The sequence below is a fragment of the Primulina tabacum genome, chromosome 8, assembly GCF_025594145.1.
Source record: "Primulina tabacum isolate GXHZ01 chromosome 8, ASM2559414v2, whole genome shotgun sequence".
NCBI classification, from domain to species: Eukaryota; Viridiplantae; Streptophyta; class Magnoliopsida; order Lamiales; family Gesneriaceae; genus Primulina; species Primulina tabacum.
In genome coordinates this window covers 5,115,196-5,139,168 of record NC_134557.1, presented here as the reverse complement: position 1 = coordinate 5,139,168, position 23,973 = coordinate 5,115,196, and the positions used below count along the sequence as shown (strand labels likewise).

The 23,973-nt window shown below is 33.8% G+C and overlaps 2 protein-coding genes, 2 long non-coding RNA genes and 2 pseudogenes across 4 annotated transcripts; 4 read left to right on the top strand and 2 right to left on the bottom strand.

Moving 5' to 3' along the window:
- The first annotated feature begins 318 nt into the window (after positions 1 to 318).
- LOC142553249 (uncharacterized) lies at positions 319 to 3,049 on the top strand. The gene is made up of 6 exons (XM_075663370.1): positions 319 to 522; positions 615 to 720; positions 1,455 to 1,812; positions 1,997 to 2,462; positions 2,540 to 2,592; positions 2,831 to 3,049. The coding sequence occupies exons 1-6, from the start codon at positions 483 to 485 to the stop codon at positions 2,873 to 2,875; spliced, it is 1,068 nt and encodes a 355-aa protein (XP_075519485.1). The 5' UTR covers positions 319 to 482; the 3' UTR covers positions 2,876 to 3,049.
- Positions 3,050 to 7,767: 4,718 nt separating this feature from the next.
- Positions 7,768 to 11,458, top strand: LOC142554450 (isochorismate synthase, chloroplastic-like; annotated as a pseudogene).
- Positions 11,459 to 14,927: 3,469 nt separating this feature from the next.
- Positions 14,928 to 16,206, top strand: LOC142554449 (uncharacterized). The gene is made up of 3 exons (XR_012822193.1): positions 14,928 to 15,042; positions 15,287 to 15,363; positions 15,923 to 16,206. It is a non-coding gene; the product is annotated as an uncharacterized LOC142554449 (long non-coding RNA).
- A 937-nt stretch (positions 16,207 to 17,143) lies between these two features.
- Positions 17,144 to 19,638, bottom strand: LOC142553245 (pectate lyase-like). Its single transcript, XM_075663369.1, has 4 exons — positions 19,384 to 19,638; positions 18,518 to 19,169; positions 18,035 to 18,277; positions 17,144 to 17,564 (listed from the first exon to the last, which is right to left on the bottom strand). Exons 1-4 carry the CDS (start codon positions 19,581 to 19,583, stop codon positions 17,343 to 17,345), a joined length of 1,317 nt encoding a protein of 438 aa, XP_075519484.1. The 5' UTR covers positions 19,584 to 19,638; the 3' UTR covers positions 17,144 to 17,342.
- Positions 19,639 to 21,340: 1,702 nt separating this feature from the next.
- On the top strand, positions 21,341 to 21,843 carry LOC142553247 (uncharacterized). Its single transcript, XR_012821921.1, has 2 exons — positions 21,341 to 21,392; positions 21,617 to 21,843. It is a non-coding gene; the product is annotated as an uncharacterized LOC142553247 (long non-coding RNA).
- A 599-nt stretch (positions 21,844 to 22,442) lies between these two features.
- On the bottom strand, positions 22,443 to 23,973 carry LOC142553246 (hypersensitive-induced response protein-like protein 1; annotated as a pseudogene).

The window sequence follows — 23,973 nt, the reverse complement described above, 5'->3', positions numbered from 1 at the left end:
CCTTATCGAGTCTATAAGTCACTTTTTTTAGCTTCAAATTTATGAAAAAGCCAACAAATACTAATAAAAAAATATATACTTGATACTTGTTCCATGGATAATTCAAGTCATCACCAACAAACCCATTATTTTGCAAGCCCAATAAATCTTTTTTTAAAAAAAAATAATTAAGAATATACCAAACGGGTAACATTTTAAATTTGAAAATTCAAAAATGAGAGCGTTAAATGAGTAAAGAGCGGACTCCACAAGACCACCCGTTGCCCTAAAATTCGCATAATTCGCTTTCCATCTAATCCTTGAAAACTTTATCCAATTTTTTTAATTGAAAATTAGAAACCCTAATTTTTCCCGCTCAATTCCCAATTATAAAATTTCCAAACTCGACCATTCCCCCATCGTTCCGACTCTGTCTAATTCTCATTTTCTTCTCAATCAATTCAAAAATATATTTTTTTGTGAAATTCGAAAATCCTGTTTCCATGGAGGATTCGGTCCCGAAAGAGCAATCCTCTGCCTCTCGTAAAAATTCTAATAAAAATTCCGATTTTACTTTTATTGAAGATGAAGATTGTGTAAGCGGATTGACATTTGAACTTTTGATTTGAATGCAGACAGATCTGCTTCTAGGCTTCTGCGATACCCTCTCCGTTCAGCCACGAAATCGAATGAAGAAAAGCCGCCGCTTGCGGATTCATCCAACTCATCTGCTAATAAAAGGTCTGCTTTCGTTCGTGAGAAAGTGTATTTTTGTGTACATCTCTCTCTTTTTTTTCTTTTTTATTTATTTATTATCTTTTCAAGTGTTTTATGGGGTTCAGAATTCCGAACTATGCTTATATATGAAAAACGTCTTGCTTTCCTTAGTACTGTGAATTGTTCACATGAACAATTTCCGATTCTTGGTTACCAATAAGGAGTGTGATTATTCAACAACTTAAGGCTGATCAAGTTTTTTATTCTTTAACAATTTGATTTCCCCTTTTATTTTGTGATTACTTGTTTCTAATTGTTCTGTTTTATCTTTCAACTCTCTGAATTTGAACTTCATATTTGTATTTTGCTAAATGGATGCTATATTCATGACACGGTCACGTTTTCTCTTTTTGGAGTAGTTTCTGAGTTACGTTAGTAGTTTTATATGAGATGTAAATGTTTTGTGATATCACTGAAATTCAAATTCAGCAAGATTCTGTGAAAAATACGCGGCTGCACGGTATTTTGTACGTTATAATTACAGATGCATCTGTTGTCTACATACCCTCAAAACAACCAGTTGTCGAATGGATACAGGATAGAATTTTTGATTTATCATTTTTGTGAAATTTAAATGACAAATTAATGTCAAATTACAGTATTAGAAGTTCACGAAGACGCAAATGCTATCCTTTTCCCCATGCCTACTGTAAGGTTAAATGCTGCATGCTAAATTCTTGTTCCATTTTGCCATTTAGTGCAAGACCAGCATCTAATGTGAGTAAGAGCGTGAGCGTTCTTGACATATCTGGGAAAGAAAAATCTGCCAGACCACCACGGCGATTCTCTATTCCTTCCAAGTCAAGTGCCTGCTCTGCTTCAAAATCTGTAGGCAATATCACCCCCATATCCGAGACTAGAGGAAGGAGGTCTGACAACAATAATGGGAAAAGTGATACTCCAGTTTCTGATGTTTCTAGGTCATCTAGCCGGAAGAAGTTCAGTGTTCTTTCATCTGCATCTTATTGGTTGACTCAGATTAAGCTCTCTGAGTCCGCTAATAAGCACTCGGTCTCACTTGGTTTCTTCAAACTTGCTTTGGAAGCTGGATGTGAGGTATGATGATATTTTTTGTAGCTTTAATCACTTTGTATTCAGAAACGAATTTTTTTATACTTTATCAATCTTGAATGCTTATTAGCCATGATTTTGTTTTTGTCCAAGTTTGTCCTTGTATCAAGGTAACTATGGATTCAGTCATTTTTTATTTCTATTTTCCATTCATTCTATGTATTTGCAGCCTATGCAGCGGATGAGAGATGAGTTCAAAGCATATGTGCGGCGCCACGAAATGTCGTCTGAATTTGGTGAATCTACGAAAGAATTAATCGAGAGCTATAAGATTTCAGAAGGCTTTGAACAGTTGCAAATCTCTGGAACCTCTTCTCAAGTGCTTTCGGAAGTAGATCATGAAACTGATGATGATGTTCACAGCACCTCTTCTACGACAGTGGATGCTGAGAAGTTGCAGCCTAAGGCAGTGGGTAAAGATACTAATGAAGTTCAAAAGGAGACTAAGGAAATGACGCTGAAGAATGAATCTAGGAAGAACAGAAAATCAATAAATGAGAACATGACTAACTCTCAGTTTGATTCTGGAATTAGGGGGCGTGGTGTACAAAAGAAACCCCATAAGCCAACCAAGCAAGAACCAGCTAAAGAGAATGACAAGGTGAAAAAGCAGGGAAGGACAGCTATGGAAGAAGGTGACGTTGATGCCCACAATATTAAAACAAAATTTTCATGATGGGCTGTTCCATGAACTATTTTCTTCTTGTGGCAGGTCATGTTAACTCTCCACCCAAAGAAGGCTGCCGAGAAAACAAGGAAAACATGGTATTTACTTCGATTATTCTTATAGAAATGCCACTTTGTTATACTTGTGCTCATGCAAGGCTTTTGATTGCTCTCTAATACCTGATGTATGTAGCTTTATATATCCCAATTAACTTGCTTTTTAAGCTGGCCCTATCCTATGTTTCTCTTCTGATTCAACAATTTTGATATTACGCCATTTTTTTATTTGTCCTTGGCAATATTAATGCTCCCATTTTTTGCATTTTCTTTGTCTCAGGAGATGTCACACCAGATGGAAGATGTGGCTGTGACACAAGTTTAGATAAAATCATACACTGATCAATGGCAATCTCATAACGTTGCGTGGTTTGTTTGTTTATTGGTTTGTTAGTTTTTTATGTATAGGTTTGAAATTTTATCTAGGTGGGCATGTTGAAGTCGTGTGGTGTGTGAATCTGTAATTTTCAAGTCTATTTTCTGGATTGACTTTGCTCAATTTTTTTTGGTCTGTTCAACAATCAATCATACACTAATAATCTCATTTCCAAGTTGTGATTGTAAGGAAGTGGGTAGTCTTATATTCATTTGTTAAATTATTTGAAGTCAAGCTCAAAATATTTGGTCTGCTGACGATGGCTATGACAATTTCATGATATTCACTCGAAAATTTTGAAAAAAATAAAGTTTACTTCTTATAATTTAATTACTAATACTAATTATAATTAATTTAGCGAATAAAATATAGCTAGATAGTTTTTGTAAGTACTTTAATTATAATTAAAAAAATGATTATTAAATTAAACAAATTTATAAATGAAAAATTCATAATTACTTCAACTATTTGTGAATACTACCAAAATATATGCTTCAATGTGTAAGTTAGTCATTAGTCAAGTAAAAAATTGGATGTTGAATCTATTTTTAATCACTAGTTAACAGAGGATTATTGGGACTTGGTCTCTTATGTGAGGCGGTAAATATTATAAAATTAGATATTTTCAAGTCGATGATGATATCTCTTACGTGATTTACATTCGACGGCAAATCTTGCATTTAAAAGGAGAGAATCATATAAATAATTATTACGCACTCCTACCAATTGATTCGCCCAAGTCCCCTGTAAATACAAATAGAAGTTTCAAAAGAAATGAACATTTAATAATAATGAGTATGTATTTTGTGAGACGATCGCACGAATTCTTATCTGTGAGACGGACTCTATTGATATTCACAATAAAGAGTAATACTCTTAGCATAAAAAATAATACTCTTTCATGGATGATCCAAATAAGAGATCTGTCTCACAAAATACGACCCAGTGAGACCGTCTCACACAAGTTTGTCAATAATAATTCGTTAAGACAAATCTCGTGACACTTTTTTCTAGGATCAATTTTGTGATATCGATTTTCGACTCGATTCAATTCATGTGAAATATTAATTTTTATATACAAAGTCTAATTTTTCACTTAGTTAGTTATACTATGAATAAGTATTGTTCAATATATATTTATTTGGGTGAAAAATATTTGACTCATGAAAAATATTACTTTTTATGTATTATGTAATATATGCTAATTTTGAATAAAAATATTAATTATATGTCAAAAATATTACTTTTACTACTCGTATGAATATATATCATTAGAAGCATTTCCAAAAGGTACGAGCTTACTTATTCCATCTCATCAAACGGACTAGTAATACAAATCGAATGTACAATTTTTAGTGAATCTCAATGGACCCTGAAATCTTGGTATTTGCATCATTTATTTATTTTTACGTTTCTTGATTTTCTCACGCAAAATGTGCATACCTGTAGTTCGTGTTATACAATGCAGCGTTGAATCTCTGATTATTGCTTTTTGGGAAGGAGTAAAATAATTATGGTTTTTCAATGAATTGATCAGCTCGGTTATCAGAATGAAATGATTCAGTATTGCTTTTGGGAAGGAGTAAACCTAGAGCTGTAAACGAATCGAATCGAATCGAATTTTATGAAATTTTCACTATTCGAGCTCGAGCTCGAATTCGAATAAACATATTCGAAAGCTCGATTCGAAACTCGAACTTTTATTATTTTCGATTCGAACTCGATTCGAATTGAGGCTCGAGTTCGAATTCGATTCGAACTCGAATAATATTATATATATTATAATATTATATATAATATATTATATATTATTATATATATATATATATACTTAATAATATTATATATATATTTAATAATATTTTATTTATTTTTTAAATATAATGCTAAAGTTCGCGAACAATCGAACAATATAATTTTAGCTCGAATTCGATTCGAAAAATATTCGAACATGTTCGAGTTCGGCTCGAATTCGATAATTTCGAATTCGAACCAAATATTATTCGAACCGGCTCGAAAAGTTCGTGAACGTGTTCGGTTCGTTTATACTCCTAAGTAAACCGTTATATTATTATATCTAATGTATATATCATTCTTGAAGTTTATAAATATATTTTGAAGATCAAATATTAGCTTTTGAATAAGATTCAAAGCATGAACAACTATATAATTAAAATTCGCTAGAATGAGAGCAAACACAAGTATAAGGATACATATGTGATATATACACTCTAAATTATTAAATCCTCACAGACACGAAATCACTCATATATAAATAAGAGTTGAGCTTCAAAGTTTAGTTGAGCGATAATCTTTACCTAAAGATATTTAATATTGTTTTTGCAGTCTTGATATAAAAGGACGTGCGGATTGTGACCATAGGAAGTCGCTCTTTGTTTGAGAATGGAAATGAAAGTTCTCACACGTCGAGGGATAGGTGTGTGAGGCTATTTATATGCATCTATTATGTTACCATATTGGAACTTGTCAACAACAATTTTGAGTATATATTCTCACAAATTTATTGATTGCTTTTTTTCTTTTTCTTTTCTTTTTCTTTTTCTTCTCTCGGAAGTGAAATATATCTCCATTTATTTTGTTGCAAAGCACTACGTCTTCCCACGAAATAATCTGAATTATCGTTACTTATTAATCAAACTGATAAATAATTATGTTGAACTTTTTTAATATATAATTTTTTTTATAAAAAATAACTTCAAATTTGTTAAAAAGGCATATATATATATATATATATATATATATAAAATTAAACTTAGCACCTCATAATAACTAATTTCGATATGTCAATGCGACATCAAAGTTTCTTTACATTTGCCTTTTAATGATATTTGTTTGCTAACCTTGATATTATGTGTTTGTTAATAATTTTTGTATATATCTCTCTTTTTCTGATTTTTTTTCTCTCTAAAAGTTCAAATTATCTCATTAAATCTTATCTAACATATAAGTATAATATCGTAATAAAATAATATATATTTTTTACACAAAAAAGATAATAATATGACAAACATTGCGTAACACAAAATACTGATATATTAGAATATAAAACGAACTAATACTCTTTAACTAACGCTGGCGAAATGGACTATTTGCATTAACGTCGTAGACTCTACCTATATCGTATGTATATTTCAGTTATTTGAGAGTTTTTTATGCGACTATTTATATACATTCCTTACAAGAATGAATTATCAAACGTCCCTTATTAATTATGATGTACAATATCCTAATTTTTTTTATTTTTTATTTTTATCGAGCAACATATATTCGATGTATTTTTCCTTTACAAAAATATATTAGTTATTATTTAATTTTTTGAACGATTCAAGTGCCTCTAATATTTTGAATTTTTAGCATAAACCCCCCTTGTAGAGTGCAAACTTTCCACATGCTTGTGGAATTCAATAATTGAATGGAAAAATATAAATAAATAAACAATAATAATATCTCAAACTTTCATCTTGTTTTTTCTGTCAACTTTCATCAATTTATTATTATTATTATGAATAACTGTCATCTATATATAAATATAATTGGGTTGGTTGGGTGTTTTGGATTGAAAAGAAATTGTTATAATTGAATTTCGAACTTAGTATCGTTCGAACTTGGGAATTAGATTAACTACAGGTGATAGGAAATTTGATTTATGGTAAAATGTTCAACAAAATACAACCCATGCATGTAAATCATGTGACAACTCAGGCTTCGATATGGGCAACGTATGACCGACCATATCGTAATATAAAAATTTAACAATTAATTTGATCGACTACTGCTGTATATTTAAACAAAACTTACGCACTAAATCTCGTTGATCCAATTTTTATTTTACCAAGATTGAGGTTGGCTGTGTCTGATAAGACCACCTCTGTATATATATATATATGTATATATATATATATATATATATATGCGCTTTCTTGGAAGATGTTTGGTCACATTAGCGCCAAATTATATATAAAATGTCTCAAGTCAAAAAAGACTGATCCTGGAATTAGTTCTTTTACAGCCACCAGAGAAGACACTGCCTTAAAAAATACAATTTAGTCTGAGTAATTGTTTCAATTTTATTTTAGTCCAATAATACACTACCATATATAATTAACTAATCTTAAAATCAACAAAATACAACAGCAGATGGCCAATGCTTCCAGGAGTGGACCATGTTCTCAATAAGTGAACCAATAAATTCAAAAGAATTACAAATATATTTTTTTTAAAAAAAAAAAAATAGGCGATGACGCTTTCACTGAATCACAGTCCTGGACAGCATGCAATTTTTGGAAAAAAAAAAAAAAAAAAAAAATTGGAAGGGAAACGATGGTCTAACGTGGGGATCGAGTATTACAAGTGAAATTAACACGTTAAAATTTAACTTATATTGACCAATATTAGTCATTATGCATTTTTCAAAATAATTTCTCTTCAATTCCGCATAACATATTTTACTTTTACTTCGTACAATAGTTACTTTACGAACTCATATATCATTTGAGAAATGTATATAAGAAAATGATTTCAAATAACACTCGTTTTTTCTTTAAATTTAAATGATTTACTATTTACGGAAACTATGTACCATTTCCCTCAAAAGGAAGAAAGTATCTACCAATATTCATAAATATTAATATATAAAATTTTGATTTTATTTTGATCCTTCTAGCACTGTGGGGGTATATATTATTTAATGTATGGCTATAGTCGATGATATTATTAATTAATAATTAACTACAACTAGTCAGACTCCAAGTCAGGTGTGGCGTGAATTCGGGCTCAAATCTTAGGTCTTTTACTTGTATAAATACCAGTTCAAGCTCTGTTCTATATGGCTCACAACTTTGGCAAGAAAGATATAGAGCAAAGAAACTAACATATATTTAAGAGTACTGTCAAAAGTTGTCATATAAATCCATGGCTGGGGTTGCTAAGCATTGTATTGCACGTTTCTCCGACGTCGATTCCAGGAAGCTATCCTCGTCTTCGTCCCCGACCACGTTCGCAAAACATTCTGTTCATTTCTCCTATCATGTAAGAACTTAAAGATATATGGGGTTTTTTTCATAAGAAGAAATATATTATATATATATGCATCCATGCAAATATATTGAATTGGATTCCATGCAAACGTTTGATTATTTATTTCTCGTAATGAATACATACAGAAGTGCAAGGAGTTATCTTCACTATCCATGAAGTGGTTGTCAAGTTGACGATCCTAGAGCCCCGATTGACACCATTGAAACTAAAACATTTCCGATGGCTCCAACCCCGGGTTTGGCCGCAGATCGCCTCAACTCGGCAATCTACGACTTAAAATCAAACCCTTCACAGCTTGAATCGGGAATAATCCGACTTGAGGTACGTACTTCATGTTTCTACATGTCCTAGAAACTCCTTTTCTTGGTCTACGAAATTTCAAAACGACCATTTCTTCTAAGCTAAAAATTGTGATGGTTTTGTGAAGGTGCCCATTCAACAACACATAGAAGCACTAGACTGGCTTCGTTCTCAGAACAACCCTCTTAACCCTCGTACCTACTTCTCCGGTCGAGAATCTAACGTTATCTCAAGACTTGAAAATGAAAAAGACTCTTCCAACGGTCATCAAGAAAAGCTAGTTAGTGTTGCTGGTTTCGGTTCTGCAGTTTCTTTCCGCCATCTCAATTCATTCTCTGTGAATGATTGGCATTCCATCAAAAGGTATCATAATATTTTTCTTGTTTCTTTCGTATATCTGACCTATAGCATCTAACCACTTCTTAAATTTCTTCGAGTTCATAACCTGCTGAAAACCATGCTTGTGTTTAAACTCAGGTTCTTATCGAAAACGTCTCCTTTGATCCGTGCTTATGGAGGGATGCGTTTTGATGCGAGGGCTAATATTGCCCCCGAATGGAAAGATTTTGGCTCTTTCTATTTCATGGTTCCTCAAGTAAGAACATTTTTAAGACCCTTTACGTGCTTTCACAATCTCAGTACAAGAGTGCAATTTAAGATTCAATACATATATGATGAATACAGGTTGAACTCGATGAGTTTGAAGGATACTCGATTATTGCTGCAACCGTTGCTTGGGACAATCGACTCTCGACGACATACGAACAAGCCGTTGCTGCGGTTGAGGCCACAATGTGGCAGGTACGTAGCTACAATTTTAGAAACCACTTATCCTATTACCTCTAAGTTCTTTAATTTGAACGGGGGGAAGATAACAGTTTTAAGCTTTAACTAACTTGTTCCCTTATACATAAGCCAACACCAAAAGCACCTAGATTCTACACTTGGAAATTCAACGTTGGATATTAAATAATAAAAGCCAAGAAATAAGCATACCAAGAATTAGAACTTCATAAAATATAAAGGATTAGGGTATTTAGGGTATCGAAATTATATCATCTGCACTGACTTCATGTTGCACACCACATTTATCAAAAGTTTGAGCTCTAAAGTTGAACCTACAATAGTTTTATACTTGAATACTTCATTTAGACAGTGATTAATTAATTTTGATCTTAATATATATATATTTTGCTGCAGCTTTCCCCAGTTATCAAGCTAAATAATAACGCAACTCCAGCTGTTTTACTCGATCAAACACATGTTCCCAACCAAATATCTTGGGATTCAGCTGTGAATCAAGCCTTAAATTTGATCAGGAGCACAGATTCAGCATTGAACAAGGTCGTACTCGCACGCAGCAGCCGAGTGCTAACGAACATAGAAATTGACCCATTAATGTGGTTGGAGTCCCTACAGGCTGAAGGGAAAAATTCATATCAATTTTGTCTTCAACCTCCGGAAGCACCCGCATTCATTGGAAACACTGTGAGTAGTTCATATATATTTTTTCATTATTATGAAAATATTTGAATACCCTTTATTCAATGTATTTAGTAGTGCATGAAATTCATTATAAAGACAAGAGTGTGACATATTTTTTCAATTTTTGAAAAGCCCGAACGACTGTTTTCTCGAGATGGGCTTCTCGTCAGCAGCGACGCGCTGGCTGCCACACGAGCTAGAGGTGCAACCGAGGCTCTAGACTTACAAATAGGACAGGATTTGCTTTCCAGGTTATTTTTCTATATATTCTCAATCTCAACTAAATATATAGGTGTAATTTTACTACTACTTAAAGCATTCGAACTAAATCCTTTCCATCTGAACCCTTTGCAGCCCAAAAGATCACCACGAGTTCGCTGTAGTACGAGAAAGTATAAGAAGAAAACTCGAGGTAAGTCCAGTTTTCAATTAGCAGAGAGAAACAATTTTTGTTTTCGTATTTTTAAGGTTTAATTAATTAAAACATCGTCTGATTTCTAAATTCTTGAATCTCAAGGCTATATGTTCCAGCACAGTAGTCGAACCAAACAAAGCTCTACGAAAACTTCCACGAGTACAACATCTTTACGCTAAATTGACAGGCACACTTGGCAGAGAGGATGATGAGGTATTTACATATATAACTGTTTCAATTTTTCTTATAATTATTATATGACACGCTATTTTTTTTACTGCTCTTCATTTTCATTTTTTTCGGTTCATAAAGGCTTTAATTATGAATACAATTTGCAGTTCAAGATTTTGTCGTCTCTCCATCCAACCCCTGCCGTATGCGGACAACCAATGGAAGAAGCACGAGTTTTTATAACCGAAACAGGTTAGGTTCGATACACTTAGCTCTTATGTTTTCAGTTCAAAACGCAAGATTGTGTACGATATATATATACAACTCGGATAATTCTCGCAGAATCCTTCGACCGAGGCATGTATGCTGGTCCTGTCGGTTGGTTTGGTGGTGCAGAGAGTGAATTCGCTGTTGGAATAAGATCAGCCTTGGTCGGCAAGGTGAGCATACCATACGTTGCATAAAAATAATTTATAGTCGTACGTGCATGATCGATGCTTAATATGATGCTGATTCGATTTGTTAGGACATCGGTTCTATACTCTACGCGGGAACCGGTATAGTAGAAGGAAGTAAATCATCCATGGAATGGAAGGAACTGGAGCTCAAAACCTCACAGGTTTGTATTAATATTTCATCATCTCCGAACACACAACCGGCTTTAATTTGCATACCGTAACGATTATAGTTTTTTGCTGCACAAATTCTTCCGTGTAACATTTTCTCGAACCCTTAGCTTATCTGTGATTAATCAAAAGTTTCTAAATCTTGTACAGTTCACAAAATTGATGAAACGTGAGGAGCCTGTCGTGGCAGCAAGTGGAGTCCATTAAACTTGTGAATTTACTTAAGGAAATGCAGTGTTTCGGAATGCCTAATCAGATGCATGCTCTCCGTTGCTTAAGCTTCCTTCAATCACCCAAATAATTGTGATCGCACAAGTTTTTAATTCCTTGTGTAAAGGCGCGCGCGCACACATATATATATATTTATATCAAGCAGTATTGGGATAATATAAAGTGTACAAATAAATGATATTGTTCTCTGTATATTATTTCTTTATTCCATCACTTTTCTGATAAAATGAACATGCAATTTCGTCATATACTTAATTAGACTTTTTCCATCGAAACGTATATTTTGTCATAAACATCTGGCCAGCTGGTTTCGTCTCCATCTTGGCTTCACCGTAGACATAAAGAAAAAATGGAGTTTTCCAAAATATAATCTGATAAAAGAGACTTACTCTCAATAATCTTCTGTATAAAGAAATAAAATCTTAAGCTCTTTTTTTATATAATATTTTCTAAATAAAATTTAAAATAAATATATTTATATATAATAGTTAGGTCCTTAATCTTTAGTATTTGGCACAAACAAATTTTGTATATAATTTTTTAAACAATAAATTTCAATTTCAAATATGTATATATGGTACGTACGTATGTACATCAAACATGTTTCACAACTAAGAATGTTTGGAACGGTAACATTTAATTCCATGTACAAGAAAACTTTTATAAATTAAGTTAATTTCAAAAACGTTTTATTTTCTACTCTAATATTTTTTTTATCTTGTATAAATGATTTATTTTACTCCGAAAACTTATAATATATAATAATTATTGTAATAAATTTGATAATCTGTCGTGTGCACACGCAAACATAAAAAAATAAATTTAAAAAACGTGTGAGATCAGTCGGTCAATTATGGCATGAAGTGGGAGGTCAAGCTTTTAAAATTCAGCTGAATAGCAAGGGAAGGTCCATTCCATCTGAAGTCTGAACGCGTACGATTACGTGGGGGATACCTAACCGGCTTACCGTGTAATAAGGGAAACTGCCCTCGTATAAAATAGTTAGTAAACGCTTATATCAATTATATTGTCATAAAATTAGGGATAATTACAATCTCTGAGTATGAGTCCGTCCTCTTGATTAAAGTTTAGATAAAAACTTGTGTGAAACGGTCTCACGGATCGTATTTTGTGAGACGGATCTCTTATTTGGTCCTTCATGAAAAAGCATTACTTTTAATGCTAAGACACTAGTAGAATTTCCTTGATTTACTTCGCATATTAAATGAAATAATAGGTAGATAATTGCCGAAATAGACGCACGTGAAGTAATAGGGTACCATTTTACTTCGCATTATCATCGAAATCGTATCCAAGAAATTAGCGAAGTCTTTGGCCAAAATTAGACCGATGACGAAGTAAAACGACGTCTTCTACATCGTCGATTTCGTAAACTGCAGAAGAAATAGCTTATATATAACTGCATAGTTTATATAGAATGACGAAATAAATGCGTTGTATAACTTCATAATTTTGTATTTTTGTGAAGTAATTGATGCGAACGACTTCGGTGTTATGGTATTAAATTAGCGACGGTTTCCAATTAGCGATGGTTTAGGAAAGACAGACCGTCGCTAATTAGCGACGATTTTTCAAAAAACCGTCGCTAATGGAAATATCGTCGCTAAGTAGCGACGAATTTTTCAAAACCGTCGCTACCAACAGATACCGTCGGTAATTAGCGACCGTTTTGGTATAGCGACCCTTTATACCAAAACTCTCGCTAATTAGCGACAGTATTTATATAACCGTCGCTAACTAGCAACGGTAATTCATAAAACCGTCGCTAATTAAACTAAATTTTTTTAAAAAAAATTTAGTTTTCAAATTTTATAATTATTCCTACATATTTTTAAATAATATCCTCAACACATCTAAATATCATATTTTAAATTTGTAAATAATTTATAAAACAATTTAACCTTGCGATAAATTCATGATCATAAATTAAAAATTGAAGCTAAAAAATATAATCTAAATCGAAATTAAAACCATCCGAGAGAAAAAAAGCGTTGTGAAGAAAACCGGGGAGGTGTGTATTTATAGGCAATGTGCGACGGAAATTTATAAATCGTCGCTATTAGCGACGGTTAAATAAATAAGCCGCTAATTAATGACGGGGTTTACAACTGTCGTCGATTTATTTAGCGAAGCGACGGTTAGAACAAAACCGTTGCTAATTAGCGACCTTTTATAAAACAGTCGCCGATCTAATTAGCGACGGTTTACATCTTTTTTTTGTTTGTAAGTTTTGTTACTTCACAATTTACCTTTAATGACGAAGTAGTGAATTTAAAGACTTCATTTTTTTGTGTTGTAGTGAAGTAATTAATAGAGAACGACTCACAATTATTGAGTTGGGGTGAAGTAAATTCTTTCTTTAACTTCGACACAATTTTAATACGACGAGTTAATTAGTATTTTATTAATTCATCATTTAAGGAAAACTAATTAAACTTATGGTTCATTTTTTACTTCACTAAATATAAATTTAAAATTTTTTTTAACTTTTCACTTCATCAAAACTACTCTGTCGAAGTAAAAGATTACAAAAAATTAGAAGTGAAGCCCGTGTTTTTAAAATTGTGAAGTAAAAAATAATGTTTTACTTCGCTGGTGTTATTATCGAAGTTGATTGATATATACTACTTCATACTTAATAATCGTCGAAGTAAGGAGTGGCGAAGTAAAAGCCAAAAATTCTACTAGTGAGAGTATTACATTTTATTGTGAATATAAGTAGAGTTGACCCGTCTCATAGATAAAGATTCGTGAGACCGTCTTACAAGAGACCTACTCTAAAGTTTATGATCAAATAATTAAAATTAATTAATGTAGGCAGTGAAAGTGATTAAAAATATTATCTTTCGACATTACCTCTCTTTAGATAGGACATTCCGAAAATAGAAAAAAAAATAGAGTATGTCTCTTGTGAGACGGTCTCACAAAATTTTATCTGTGAGACGGGTCAACTCTACCGATATTCACAATAAAAAGTAATACTCTTATCATAGAAAGTAATATTTTTTCATGGATGACCCAAATAAGATTCATCTCACAAAACACGATCCGTGATACTGTCTCACACAAGTTTTTGTCTAAAAAATTTATATAGTTGAAAATAAAGTCATATAATCAATCAACAAACATATATATAGCTGCAATAGCCATGACTAAATGCATGCAGAGTAGGCGAGATTCGATCACACAATCAACAATCCAGGACATCGTAAAGATATCGGTACAACTACACGTAGCTTTTCCCCGACAAATGCATGACTCAATAGTATAATACCTATATCTAGAAACACGACAAAGAAAATGTGAGAGCCCAGCCCAAGTGAACCCCAAAGCCCAGCCCATTTAGGAATAAGTTAAAAAAAAATGAAAATGAAATGATAATTGTGAATCTTCTTCTCTCTCCATCGGCCGAAGCTTCCTCTTTCTTTTTCTTTTTCAATTTCAAATCTTCTTCCATCGATTGTGGCCATTTCGATCATCCAAAAATTAATGTAAATATATGGTTGGAAAGCTCTCGACTAGAGCTACGTTTTGGTACCCATATTGAAGTGTTTCTCGACATTTTTCGAAAACTCTTCGTCCCTTTCTTCGCTGAATCGTCATCGTACGTCGCCGGAGTTCGGAAATTGATTGAGGGCTTTTGTTCTTTGGGTCATAGGCTTCGTTTTAATATATATATATATATATTGAGGTATATATTATGATTCCAGAAATTGTTTAAGGGTTGCTCTATTTTTTGTTAAATTTAATATCAATATTGATATTGATTATATTTTTGGATGTAGGTACAAACTTTGAGTTGGTTCGAGGTATTGAACAAATTTCAGAATATTTAATAAGGGATTTTTGAATTAATGAGATGAATAAATCGAGTATCAACTATTTCGATGCTTTGCGACGATAAAATAGAAATGATTGATTTTTGGCATTTTAGTCGAACATTGAGATTTTAGAAATTTAAAATGCCTAAATTGTTGAAATTGGATTTTTTAGTGAATTTAAATGGTTCTGGAATTTTTATATGATAATAAGACCATTTAAATTAATATTCAGGTGATTTGTCTGAGTTGACATTTCCAGGACTTTCTTGAGGATTTAAGATATTTTGTGGTAAATTAAAGTCAGTTGAGGTACGCATGAACTGTTTTATTATGACGTCTGTATGATGTGAAATGACGTTAAGTACTTTGTAATGAGTTGTAGCGTGCCTTATGTGCTTATGTGAATACGTGATTGCATTCATGCATTTATTTGAGTTGATACTATTAGTGCATAGCATTTCGAGCCTTGACTCCTTTGATTGCTATTGATATTGATCTATCGAGTTGTTGCGTCATCGATAGAGCGGGTGGGTAGGACTAGCACTCCTGATGACTTGCATGAGGGCTGAGCGGGTAGCTACCGTACCCTCGATGCTACGTGCATGGATGAGTGACGACATGATGTTGCGTTGCTACGTTCCTGGCACGGGTGGCCACTGTTACTGTTGTTGATGTTATTCATTTGGACTCCGTTTGGTATCCGTTATCGATTGTTACCTTTCACGCATTGCATTACATTGCATTGCATCGCATTTTACTTGATGTTATTTCGTGTCAGTTATATTTGTCGTAATATTACTGGTTCGTCGTACTGGGGCCCGACCCCTTGTTTCTTTTTATGTTGTGGTTGTTTTTGATGCCATAGCAGGTTATCCAGGAGGATTTGACGCGTCTGGTGGAGCGTCAGGTAGCGGTGCCCAGTAGTTGGATTGTGATTGAGAGTTCACAGATATTTTATTATGGAGTCATACTTTTGCCATGGAATGCCATGTGTAGCTGTACTGTTATTTTTACGATGTTTTGAATTGATAGTTATGTGAACGAGCCTTGTCGGCTCTGTATATGCTAGTCCTGGCCAGTGCAGCTATAGGTTTGTGAATTGATGTTATGAGTTTATCTCGAGTATATAAATGTTGTTTGTGTTGTTTGGAAATTTTTGAGATGTCCTACTTACGAGGAGGTCATGTCGAAATTTCTATTGGCCCAAAAGGAAAATATTTTAATCGTTTTCGCTGTTTACATTAATAAATCCTGATTTTTTGGCTCATTAAACGTTAATCAGGAGCACGGACCCCCTAGAAAACTCTCACTATCGTCACTGGCAGACACTCCACCAGATTCATCAAAATAACCTGCTATGGAATGAATCCAATATCTTATTTAATTATTACTTAAAAAAATATTATTCTATTGTCCCATGCATCCACCAAGTGTACCCTAAACAATTATATTGAGATAATTCCATATTTTTAGAATTTTTTTCCTCAAAGTATTCGGTTTAAAAGATTTTTTCTTGAACCTACAAAACAAAGTGCAAGTAACTAAGTATGTAGGTGTGGATATATTGTTTTTCGATATCATGACAAATATTTGAACAAAACTGTAAATGTACGTAATCGCATATCCATATATCTAAGAAATTTGAAAGCATATGTACGATGGAGTACTTCTCAAACAATTTCTCTTAATTAATTTTTTAAAAGTAAATAAATTTAAGAAATTTTTTTTATATTACTATCAATTAAATTAAAATAAATTTAAACAAAACTAGGAACTTTTTTTGTATATAATTAATTAATTTTATTTGAAATATGTCAATGTATTTCAGAAACTAAATGCAAAATCTACAAACACAAAATATTATTGCGTTAAAATGTTTTTTTGAATAGTTGATTAGGATAAAAAAATGTTTCCTGAATAATATATTTTGATGTTAAGATTGAGACTTGAATTTAATTCAACCTTAAATCTAGCTCAATGAGGGAGGATTGTTCAAGTACATATATACAAGTCTCAAAGACTTAATTCAGCCGATCTGAAACATTTAACACCCCCTCATGCTCAGGAAAGAACAACGTGAAGCGAGAAGTTTACAAAACATTATCGGATAATTAACTCATAGAGCATTCCAAAGTACATATATAAAACTCTCAAGAACTTAATCAACATATGTATGACACAACATATGTATGACATTTGACATTTGATAACTAGTTTCCTTACATTTACTATACAAATTAAACATATTTAATTTTTTACGTACACATGCATTGCTACTTAACTTGTTTCTAACAAGGTTTTTTTTTAATACAATCGAGAGGACCCGAAAATCTTGTGAGCTGGCTTGCGAATACACCCGGTTTTGGATTAATAGTGTCGCGTCCACCCACGAACTTGTGGTTTGGATCTCCGGACTGAGTGAAAAAAGCCCCATTCATCATGAGATCTCCTTCAGATTTCCATATCCAATTCTTCCAGGTGCTCTCTGGCGCATAGTCTCTCTTGGTTACCTTCAATTAATATACATTAAATCCACATGAAGATGCATATAGACAATATAGCTTTGAAACAATGGAATTTCTGTTAGGGCATCATTGTGTACTCATTTATTTAGCAATGTGATTAGCATGGAATAATATAATTCTTAGGAAAATTATATATGTACAATGAAGGTTACACATTCGCTTTAAAATTACAAAAAAACTCTTTCAAAGTGCATTCAGGATAATTTTGTAAATTCAAATGCAATGTGAAACTCAAGGTGCAGGTCTCACTATATTGTACATGTAGCATAATCCTAATTCTTAACATTGGACTTGATTTTTCGCACTGCTGGCGTCGCCGTCTTGATCGTGGCACGGGCTCATTAAACATGAAGTTCTTCCATATCCGATTAACATAGTATAAATTTAGATCTTAATAATGATTATACTTTGATACAATGACTACATTTACATATCATAGGTCCAGAAGACATTACCTCTTTGGCAAAGGGATTCTGAGGAGCAATGAATCGATTTCCCTGGCTGAGTATGGTAGGGTGTTGGCTTCCACCAATGGCATACATTAACCAATTAGTATAATCATTGTTAACAATGTGTACGAATCCGTAACGAGCTCGAGGCATTCTTTGAACCAATCCCTTGCCAAAGTGGTTGAAAGCTAGGGTTATTTGCATTATGGAATCGTCCGAGTAACTATCACTTGCTCCGAACAGCATTACCTGCATACATCACGATCACATACATTCCAACGACGCCACAAAACTTGTTGATGGATATCGAGAAATTTAGTCGAATGGGTATTTTTGGTGAAGCTCATCATCAGGCTTCTAAAAAATTATGAAATTTTATTTTATTTTTTTTACATGAGAGCTAGGGTGTAACATGACACTTATAATATTTATAATATGTATCATTCGGCTCCCAGTAATTCTTCACCTATATTTAATTAAGCAATTTACCTCATTATGGCTGGTGAAATGGCAATTCGAGATGGTAATGGCAGTGGAAGCCTCAATGGCGTCTATAAGTCCATCGTCACAGTTCGACATTGAAACGTGATCGATCCAGATGTTCGTCGCGCCAAAGAGAGAAATGCCATCTCCATCGCTTCTAGTTCGAAAACCATAATGAGTTGCAGAATCTCTAATGAGGCCTCCACTGCCTTTCTTGATGTCGTGAACTCGGATATTATGGATTACGACATTACTTATATATTGTAGGGTTATGCCCGCGCCATTGGTAATGTGCACTTGTGCTCCACGGCCATCTATTGTCTTATTGCTCGTCATGATAAGCTCCTCGGTCAGCCTGATCACCATATCACGTGCAAATGTGATCCATAGTGGTTGTGCTTGTATCACGGCATGCCTTAGAGTTCCTGGTTTCGGGTTTACGAGATCATTGTCCGACGGGTCGTTCACGACATAAAATTTTCCGGCTTTACCTCCTGTCGTGTGACGACCGAATCCAAGAACACAATCCACCAACTTCTTCCGATTTCTAGCCCAATTCTTGTCACATCTCCAACATTGATCGATAGGGTTTGTAGCCATGCATGCACCATCGTACTTTCTTAACCCTCTCCTAGTGCTATTGTCGCCTTCCTCGTACCTTTATATATGAAACCAGAGTGCATACACATAGTAATTAACATCATCATATATATAGTAGTGGTGAAGCTTAAAATAATATTTTTTCGGGGGCGAATCAAGCGATAATTTAAGATTTAGGGGGCAAAAAATTGATTCCATAATGGGCCCCTTTCCCTCCACCATTGAACGCTAACATTTGATTCCATATTGCTATAAATTAACGAACAACGTACATATGAACGTGCTTGTTGAGATTATCCGTAACTATTTCCGGGTCCGGTTGATAGGCTTGGCGAGCGGCCTTCTTCGCTGCAGCTGCGCGCTCCTTCCATACTTTGTCATCTATATCGGCATTATTCGCCGTTGCGCTTAAAACTATAAAAGATAAAATCAAGAAAAGCGACCTACACCTAAACCTAATGGCGACCTCCATTATTGTATCAGAATGTATGAACCTTTCGCTACTCTATATTTTTGGGCAATATATATACATATATTTTAATACAATTTCGTAAAACGAGAAGGCTTATCCCAACATTATTACCAACGCCTAAATTAGAAATTCCATTGATGAATCTCAGGCCAATCGTCGAATGGATATGTTATTAGTGGAAGAAAAGAAATATGAGAATGAGAAGCTTGGAGGAAAATATGGGTGGGCAACCACTTTTCAGTATTGATATAGGTTAGTCGGCCTTATTTGATTTCTGTTGTGATATGTAGTTTTTACTAGTGTTTCTAAAAAACAGTTATTCGTACGTCCTTTATGTTAAGATTCTAAATAAAATGATTTTCTCTCCCCATCAATTCATTATGTAAAAATATGCAAACAAGTCGAGCCGAGCCGAGAAATAGGTATCTCGGTTCGTTTTAAGGTGTATATAGGCTCAACTGCTCGAGCTACTCGAACTCAATTGGAGTTTTTTTCATGAGGTTCGAGTTCGACTCATTTTGAAAGTATTGAGCTTGATCTCGGCTCGTTAATAGCTCGTTCATCATATTTAACAAGTCTAGTTCGAGCTAGGCCCATTTAAAAAACTAATTTTCGAGCTCGTATAGCATTCTTAGCCAAAAGACCGCCTAAGATATGATTAAGGCGATAAACTTCTCATTTATAGCATTTCAAATGCTTATCTTTCAGTCAGATATTAATGTGGGACAATAAAAGTTGTCTTTCAATGCTTGAGTTATTCTAAACTCACAGCCCAACAAACTAGCCGAGCTCGAACTTACGAATAGGCTCGTGAGCTTACGTGCCGAATATCCTTAAGCTCGAGCTTGGCTCGATAAGTTTAACGAACGATCTTGAACGAGTTTTTTATTCAGCCGATCTTCGAGTAGCTCATAAAACGCGTGGTTCATTTACATCCATAATTCCTTGTATCATTTGTTAAAAAATTTGAAGTCTAGAAATGTTGTTCCTAAAATTAATTAGTTAATTAAAGAAAATATAATATTGTGCTAATGTTTGAGAACTTTGCAATATTAGTTTTATATATTGATTTTGTTCATTATGTTATCAAATTTTGGTCTTGATTTACTATATTTGTAATTATAATCATTTTTGACACATATACAATGCTTACATGGCTCCGACATGGACATTGATATATCACATCAACATTTTCGATTAAAAAAATTAAATTGAAATTAGACAACATACATAACCAAAATCAAAAAACAACAAAAATATAAATTGTAGTTTTTCCATAATTGCATTTAACTTTCGATTTAAATAATTTTATATCACAAAAATAGTAATCTACATATCGATACAATATATATTATCAAGAGAACAATCTATAGAATAAATAGCTAGATAAAATATCGTTTAACCAAAATGTGTTATTTTGTTAGAACACTAGTTTTTCTTTTTATATCTATTAATTTTTTTGGCATGATGAATTTGGCATTAAAATTAAAAGATTGTTTGGGGGATTTAATATTAATTTTTCCTATCTTCTATATTCAAAAGACATAAGTAATTAGTGTACTTTTTTAACACCGCTAGAGGTGAAAGAAAATTAAAAAGAACAATTTTGACAGGATTGGCAGAAAAGGAGGGAAATTGTGGGTAGGAGTGATAGTATACATGGAGAAGATTATAGACCAAAGACTAATTACTTGAAAATGCATAAAAATCGGACACATAATTTGGAGTTCGCCAGATTATATAAACTAAATGCAGTTGTATGTTATACATTGACACATAAAAATTCATCAAAATCAGAAGATAGTTCAGGTTATCTGTGTACCTTTTTCATTCTATAGAATTGCTTGTTTGCTACTTAACATATAAAATGATTAATATACTTCATTTAGGAAAAAGAAATGGTTCAGAAAGTGTTCAAATGCTATCATTTTATACTTCATTTAATATAGATTTGAGCTCTTATTTTTAAGACTTTATTGGTTTTGCATGCATGCATTAAAATCTTGATTCTGAGCTGATGTTTTTAATGGCAGAGGCCAGTTGATCTTGACCAAATATTAATGGGAGAAACAGAAGACCCGAAGAATGACAGTGCAGCCAAAGTTGAGAAAGATCAGAAAAACGAAAAGAAGGAGAAGGGATAAGCACAAGGGGGAGGCGGAAAATGGAGAGAAAGACAACAAAGACAAGAAAAAGAAAATTAAGGATGGTGCACAGGATAAGAAGAAGGATAAGAATCCTGAGGATAAAACGGATCCCAGCAAGTTGAGGGCGAAGCTTGAAAAGATCGAGAATAAGATGCAAGATCTGCAGCTTAAGAAAGACGAAATCTTGAAGATTTTAAGTGAAGTTGGCAACAATGCAGCACATTCAAGTGCTGCACCTCCAGCAAGCGCATGAAGCATTTTCATTACGTTTGCGGCTGGTCGGTGGTGGAGGGGGAGAGATGGCCGGTGGGAGCAGTCGTCTCCCTCATTTTCGTTTGTCTATCTGCTTTTTTTTACGATTTATGGCCCACTGATGTCATGATGCCAATGTTATTTGTTGATATTAATTTACCTTAGATTTTTAGTGATCTCCACGGTAGGAGTGGGCGGGATTTTGTATTATTGTATTAGATTATTTTGCGGTAAGGGAATGTAATTTGTTTGGTTCAAAACAACTCTTGATTTGAACATATGTGCATGTCAATGTAAATCTGCTACATTTAACCTGTATGTTTCTCAAGTGTACTTCTTTTGCATTTGTACTGCTTTTTTGACATTTGCTTGGTCTGAAGTAAAATATAACCGTCAACAGAATTTCACTATTACAAATCTCATCTAATACAATTTACAAATAAAGAAGACAATAAGAAGCTTAACACGACAATTTTCTTATCAAAGACTTCTGCAGTAGCTCATATACAAAACATGATAATAGACCACAAATGCATTCAAGAAACGAAGCATACACAAAATCAAACAAATAAAACTAGATGTATATGAGATGCAACACCGAGATATTTAACACACTGGCAATATTAATTACAAATCAGGGTGGGAAGCCTGAAGAAGCCCATCACGAATCTGAGTTGCCACATCACGAACCGCACCCGGTCCATGAGGAATAAATACAGCTGAAGACTTAGATGTAGCCCCGATTTCTTTCATCGTATCAAAGTACTGAGTAACAAGAACCATATCCATTACATCTTTCGCAGTTGTCCCGGGAACATTAACCGAGAAACCAAGCACGCTATCCCTTAATCCATCCACAATTGCCTGACGCTGCCGTGCGATACCCATACCAGAGAGATACTTAGCCTCAGCTTCACCTTCGGCTCTCTTGATTTGCAGAATCTTTTCAGCCTCGGCTTTTTCATTAGCAGCAAGTCTCATCCTAGCAGCTGTTAAATTGAAAATGGGTCGAGAATTAAATGAGTAACATGGCTCGACCCAAAAAAGAGGTGGGATGACGAGTATTTGAAAAGGCTTGGATCGAATTTGGTCTTGTAGAATATTTTATATTTTTACCTGCATTGATTTCATTCATAGCTCTCTTAACATGTTCATCTGGTTCAATATCGACAATTAGCGTCTGAACAATTTCATACCCATAAGCAGACATTGCCTGCAAACAAACAACCATCACAAAACCAATTCCAAATGGTGAAGAATCAGATCCGAGTCTGACCACGTGATCAGTTATCATTGTTAAATACTTTACCTTTTCGAGTTCATTTTCAACAGCCTTAGCAATTTCATTTTTCTGCTCAAATGTGTCATCAAGATTGAGTTTTGGAACGCTTGCTCTTATCACTGAATGATCAGATAACAAAAATGTTTTAGATCTGATGATGTTGTACTTTAGATTCAAAATAAATAAATATCTACATTATGACAGCGACTAATGAGTATGAGGTCAAGAATGCACCATCAAACACATAGGCCTGAATTTGACTTCTTGTGTTGCTGAGCTTGTAGAAAGCGTCATTCGCCTTGTCTGCAAGGGCACGGTACTGTATTGATGCCACGACGTTGACAAATACATTATCCTGAATGACAATCAGCAAAAATTCAATATGTAAACTATATACCAACCGAAGCATGTCGAAGATTTAAAAATAAATATTCACGTATCATGAAATTAACATTGTTGGGGTTGTGAACTAGTTTTGAAGCATATGGTTTTGTACTATGATCAAGGTTATCAGACCTTTGTCTTGGTCTCACACTTGACATCTAATTGTTGCAGCCGGAGGGTGAGGTGACCGGCCAATCTGCTTCCAAGAAACCAAGGCACGCAAGTGGCAGCCTGGCTGAAGGACATCGTCGAATTTTCCAAATGTTTCCCTGATAGCAACCGTCGATTGGTCAACTTGAACACAACAGAACAAATTTCCCATGTC

Coding starts and splice junctions, on each gene's coding strand:
- LOC142553249 (XM_075663370.1), top strand. CDS start 483: ATGGAGGATTCGGTCCCGAAAGAGCAATCCTCTGCCTCTC. Junction 721..1,454: donor AACTCATCTGCTAATAAAAG/GTCTGCTTTCGT, acceptor TTTGCCATTTAG/TGCAAGACCAGCATCTAATG. Junction 2,593..2,830: donor GAGAAAACAAGGAAAACATG/GTATTTACTTCG, acceptor TCTTTGTCTCAG/GAGATGTCACACCAGATGGA.
- LOC142553245 (XM_075663369.1), bottom strand. CDS start 19,583: ATGGAGGTCGCCATTAGGTTTAGGTGTAGGTCGCTTTTCTTGATTTTA. Junction 18,278..18,517: donor ATTTCACCAGCCATAATGAG/GTAAATTGCTTA, acceptor TGATGTATGCAG/GTAATGCTGTTCGGAGCAAG. Junction 17,565..18,034: donor AGAATCCCTTTGCCAAAGAG/GTAATGTCTTCT, acceptor TATTAATTGAAG/GTAACCAAGAGAGACTATGC.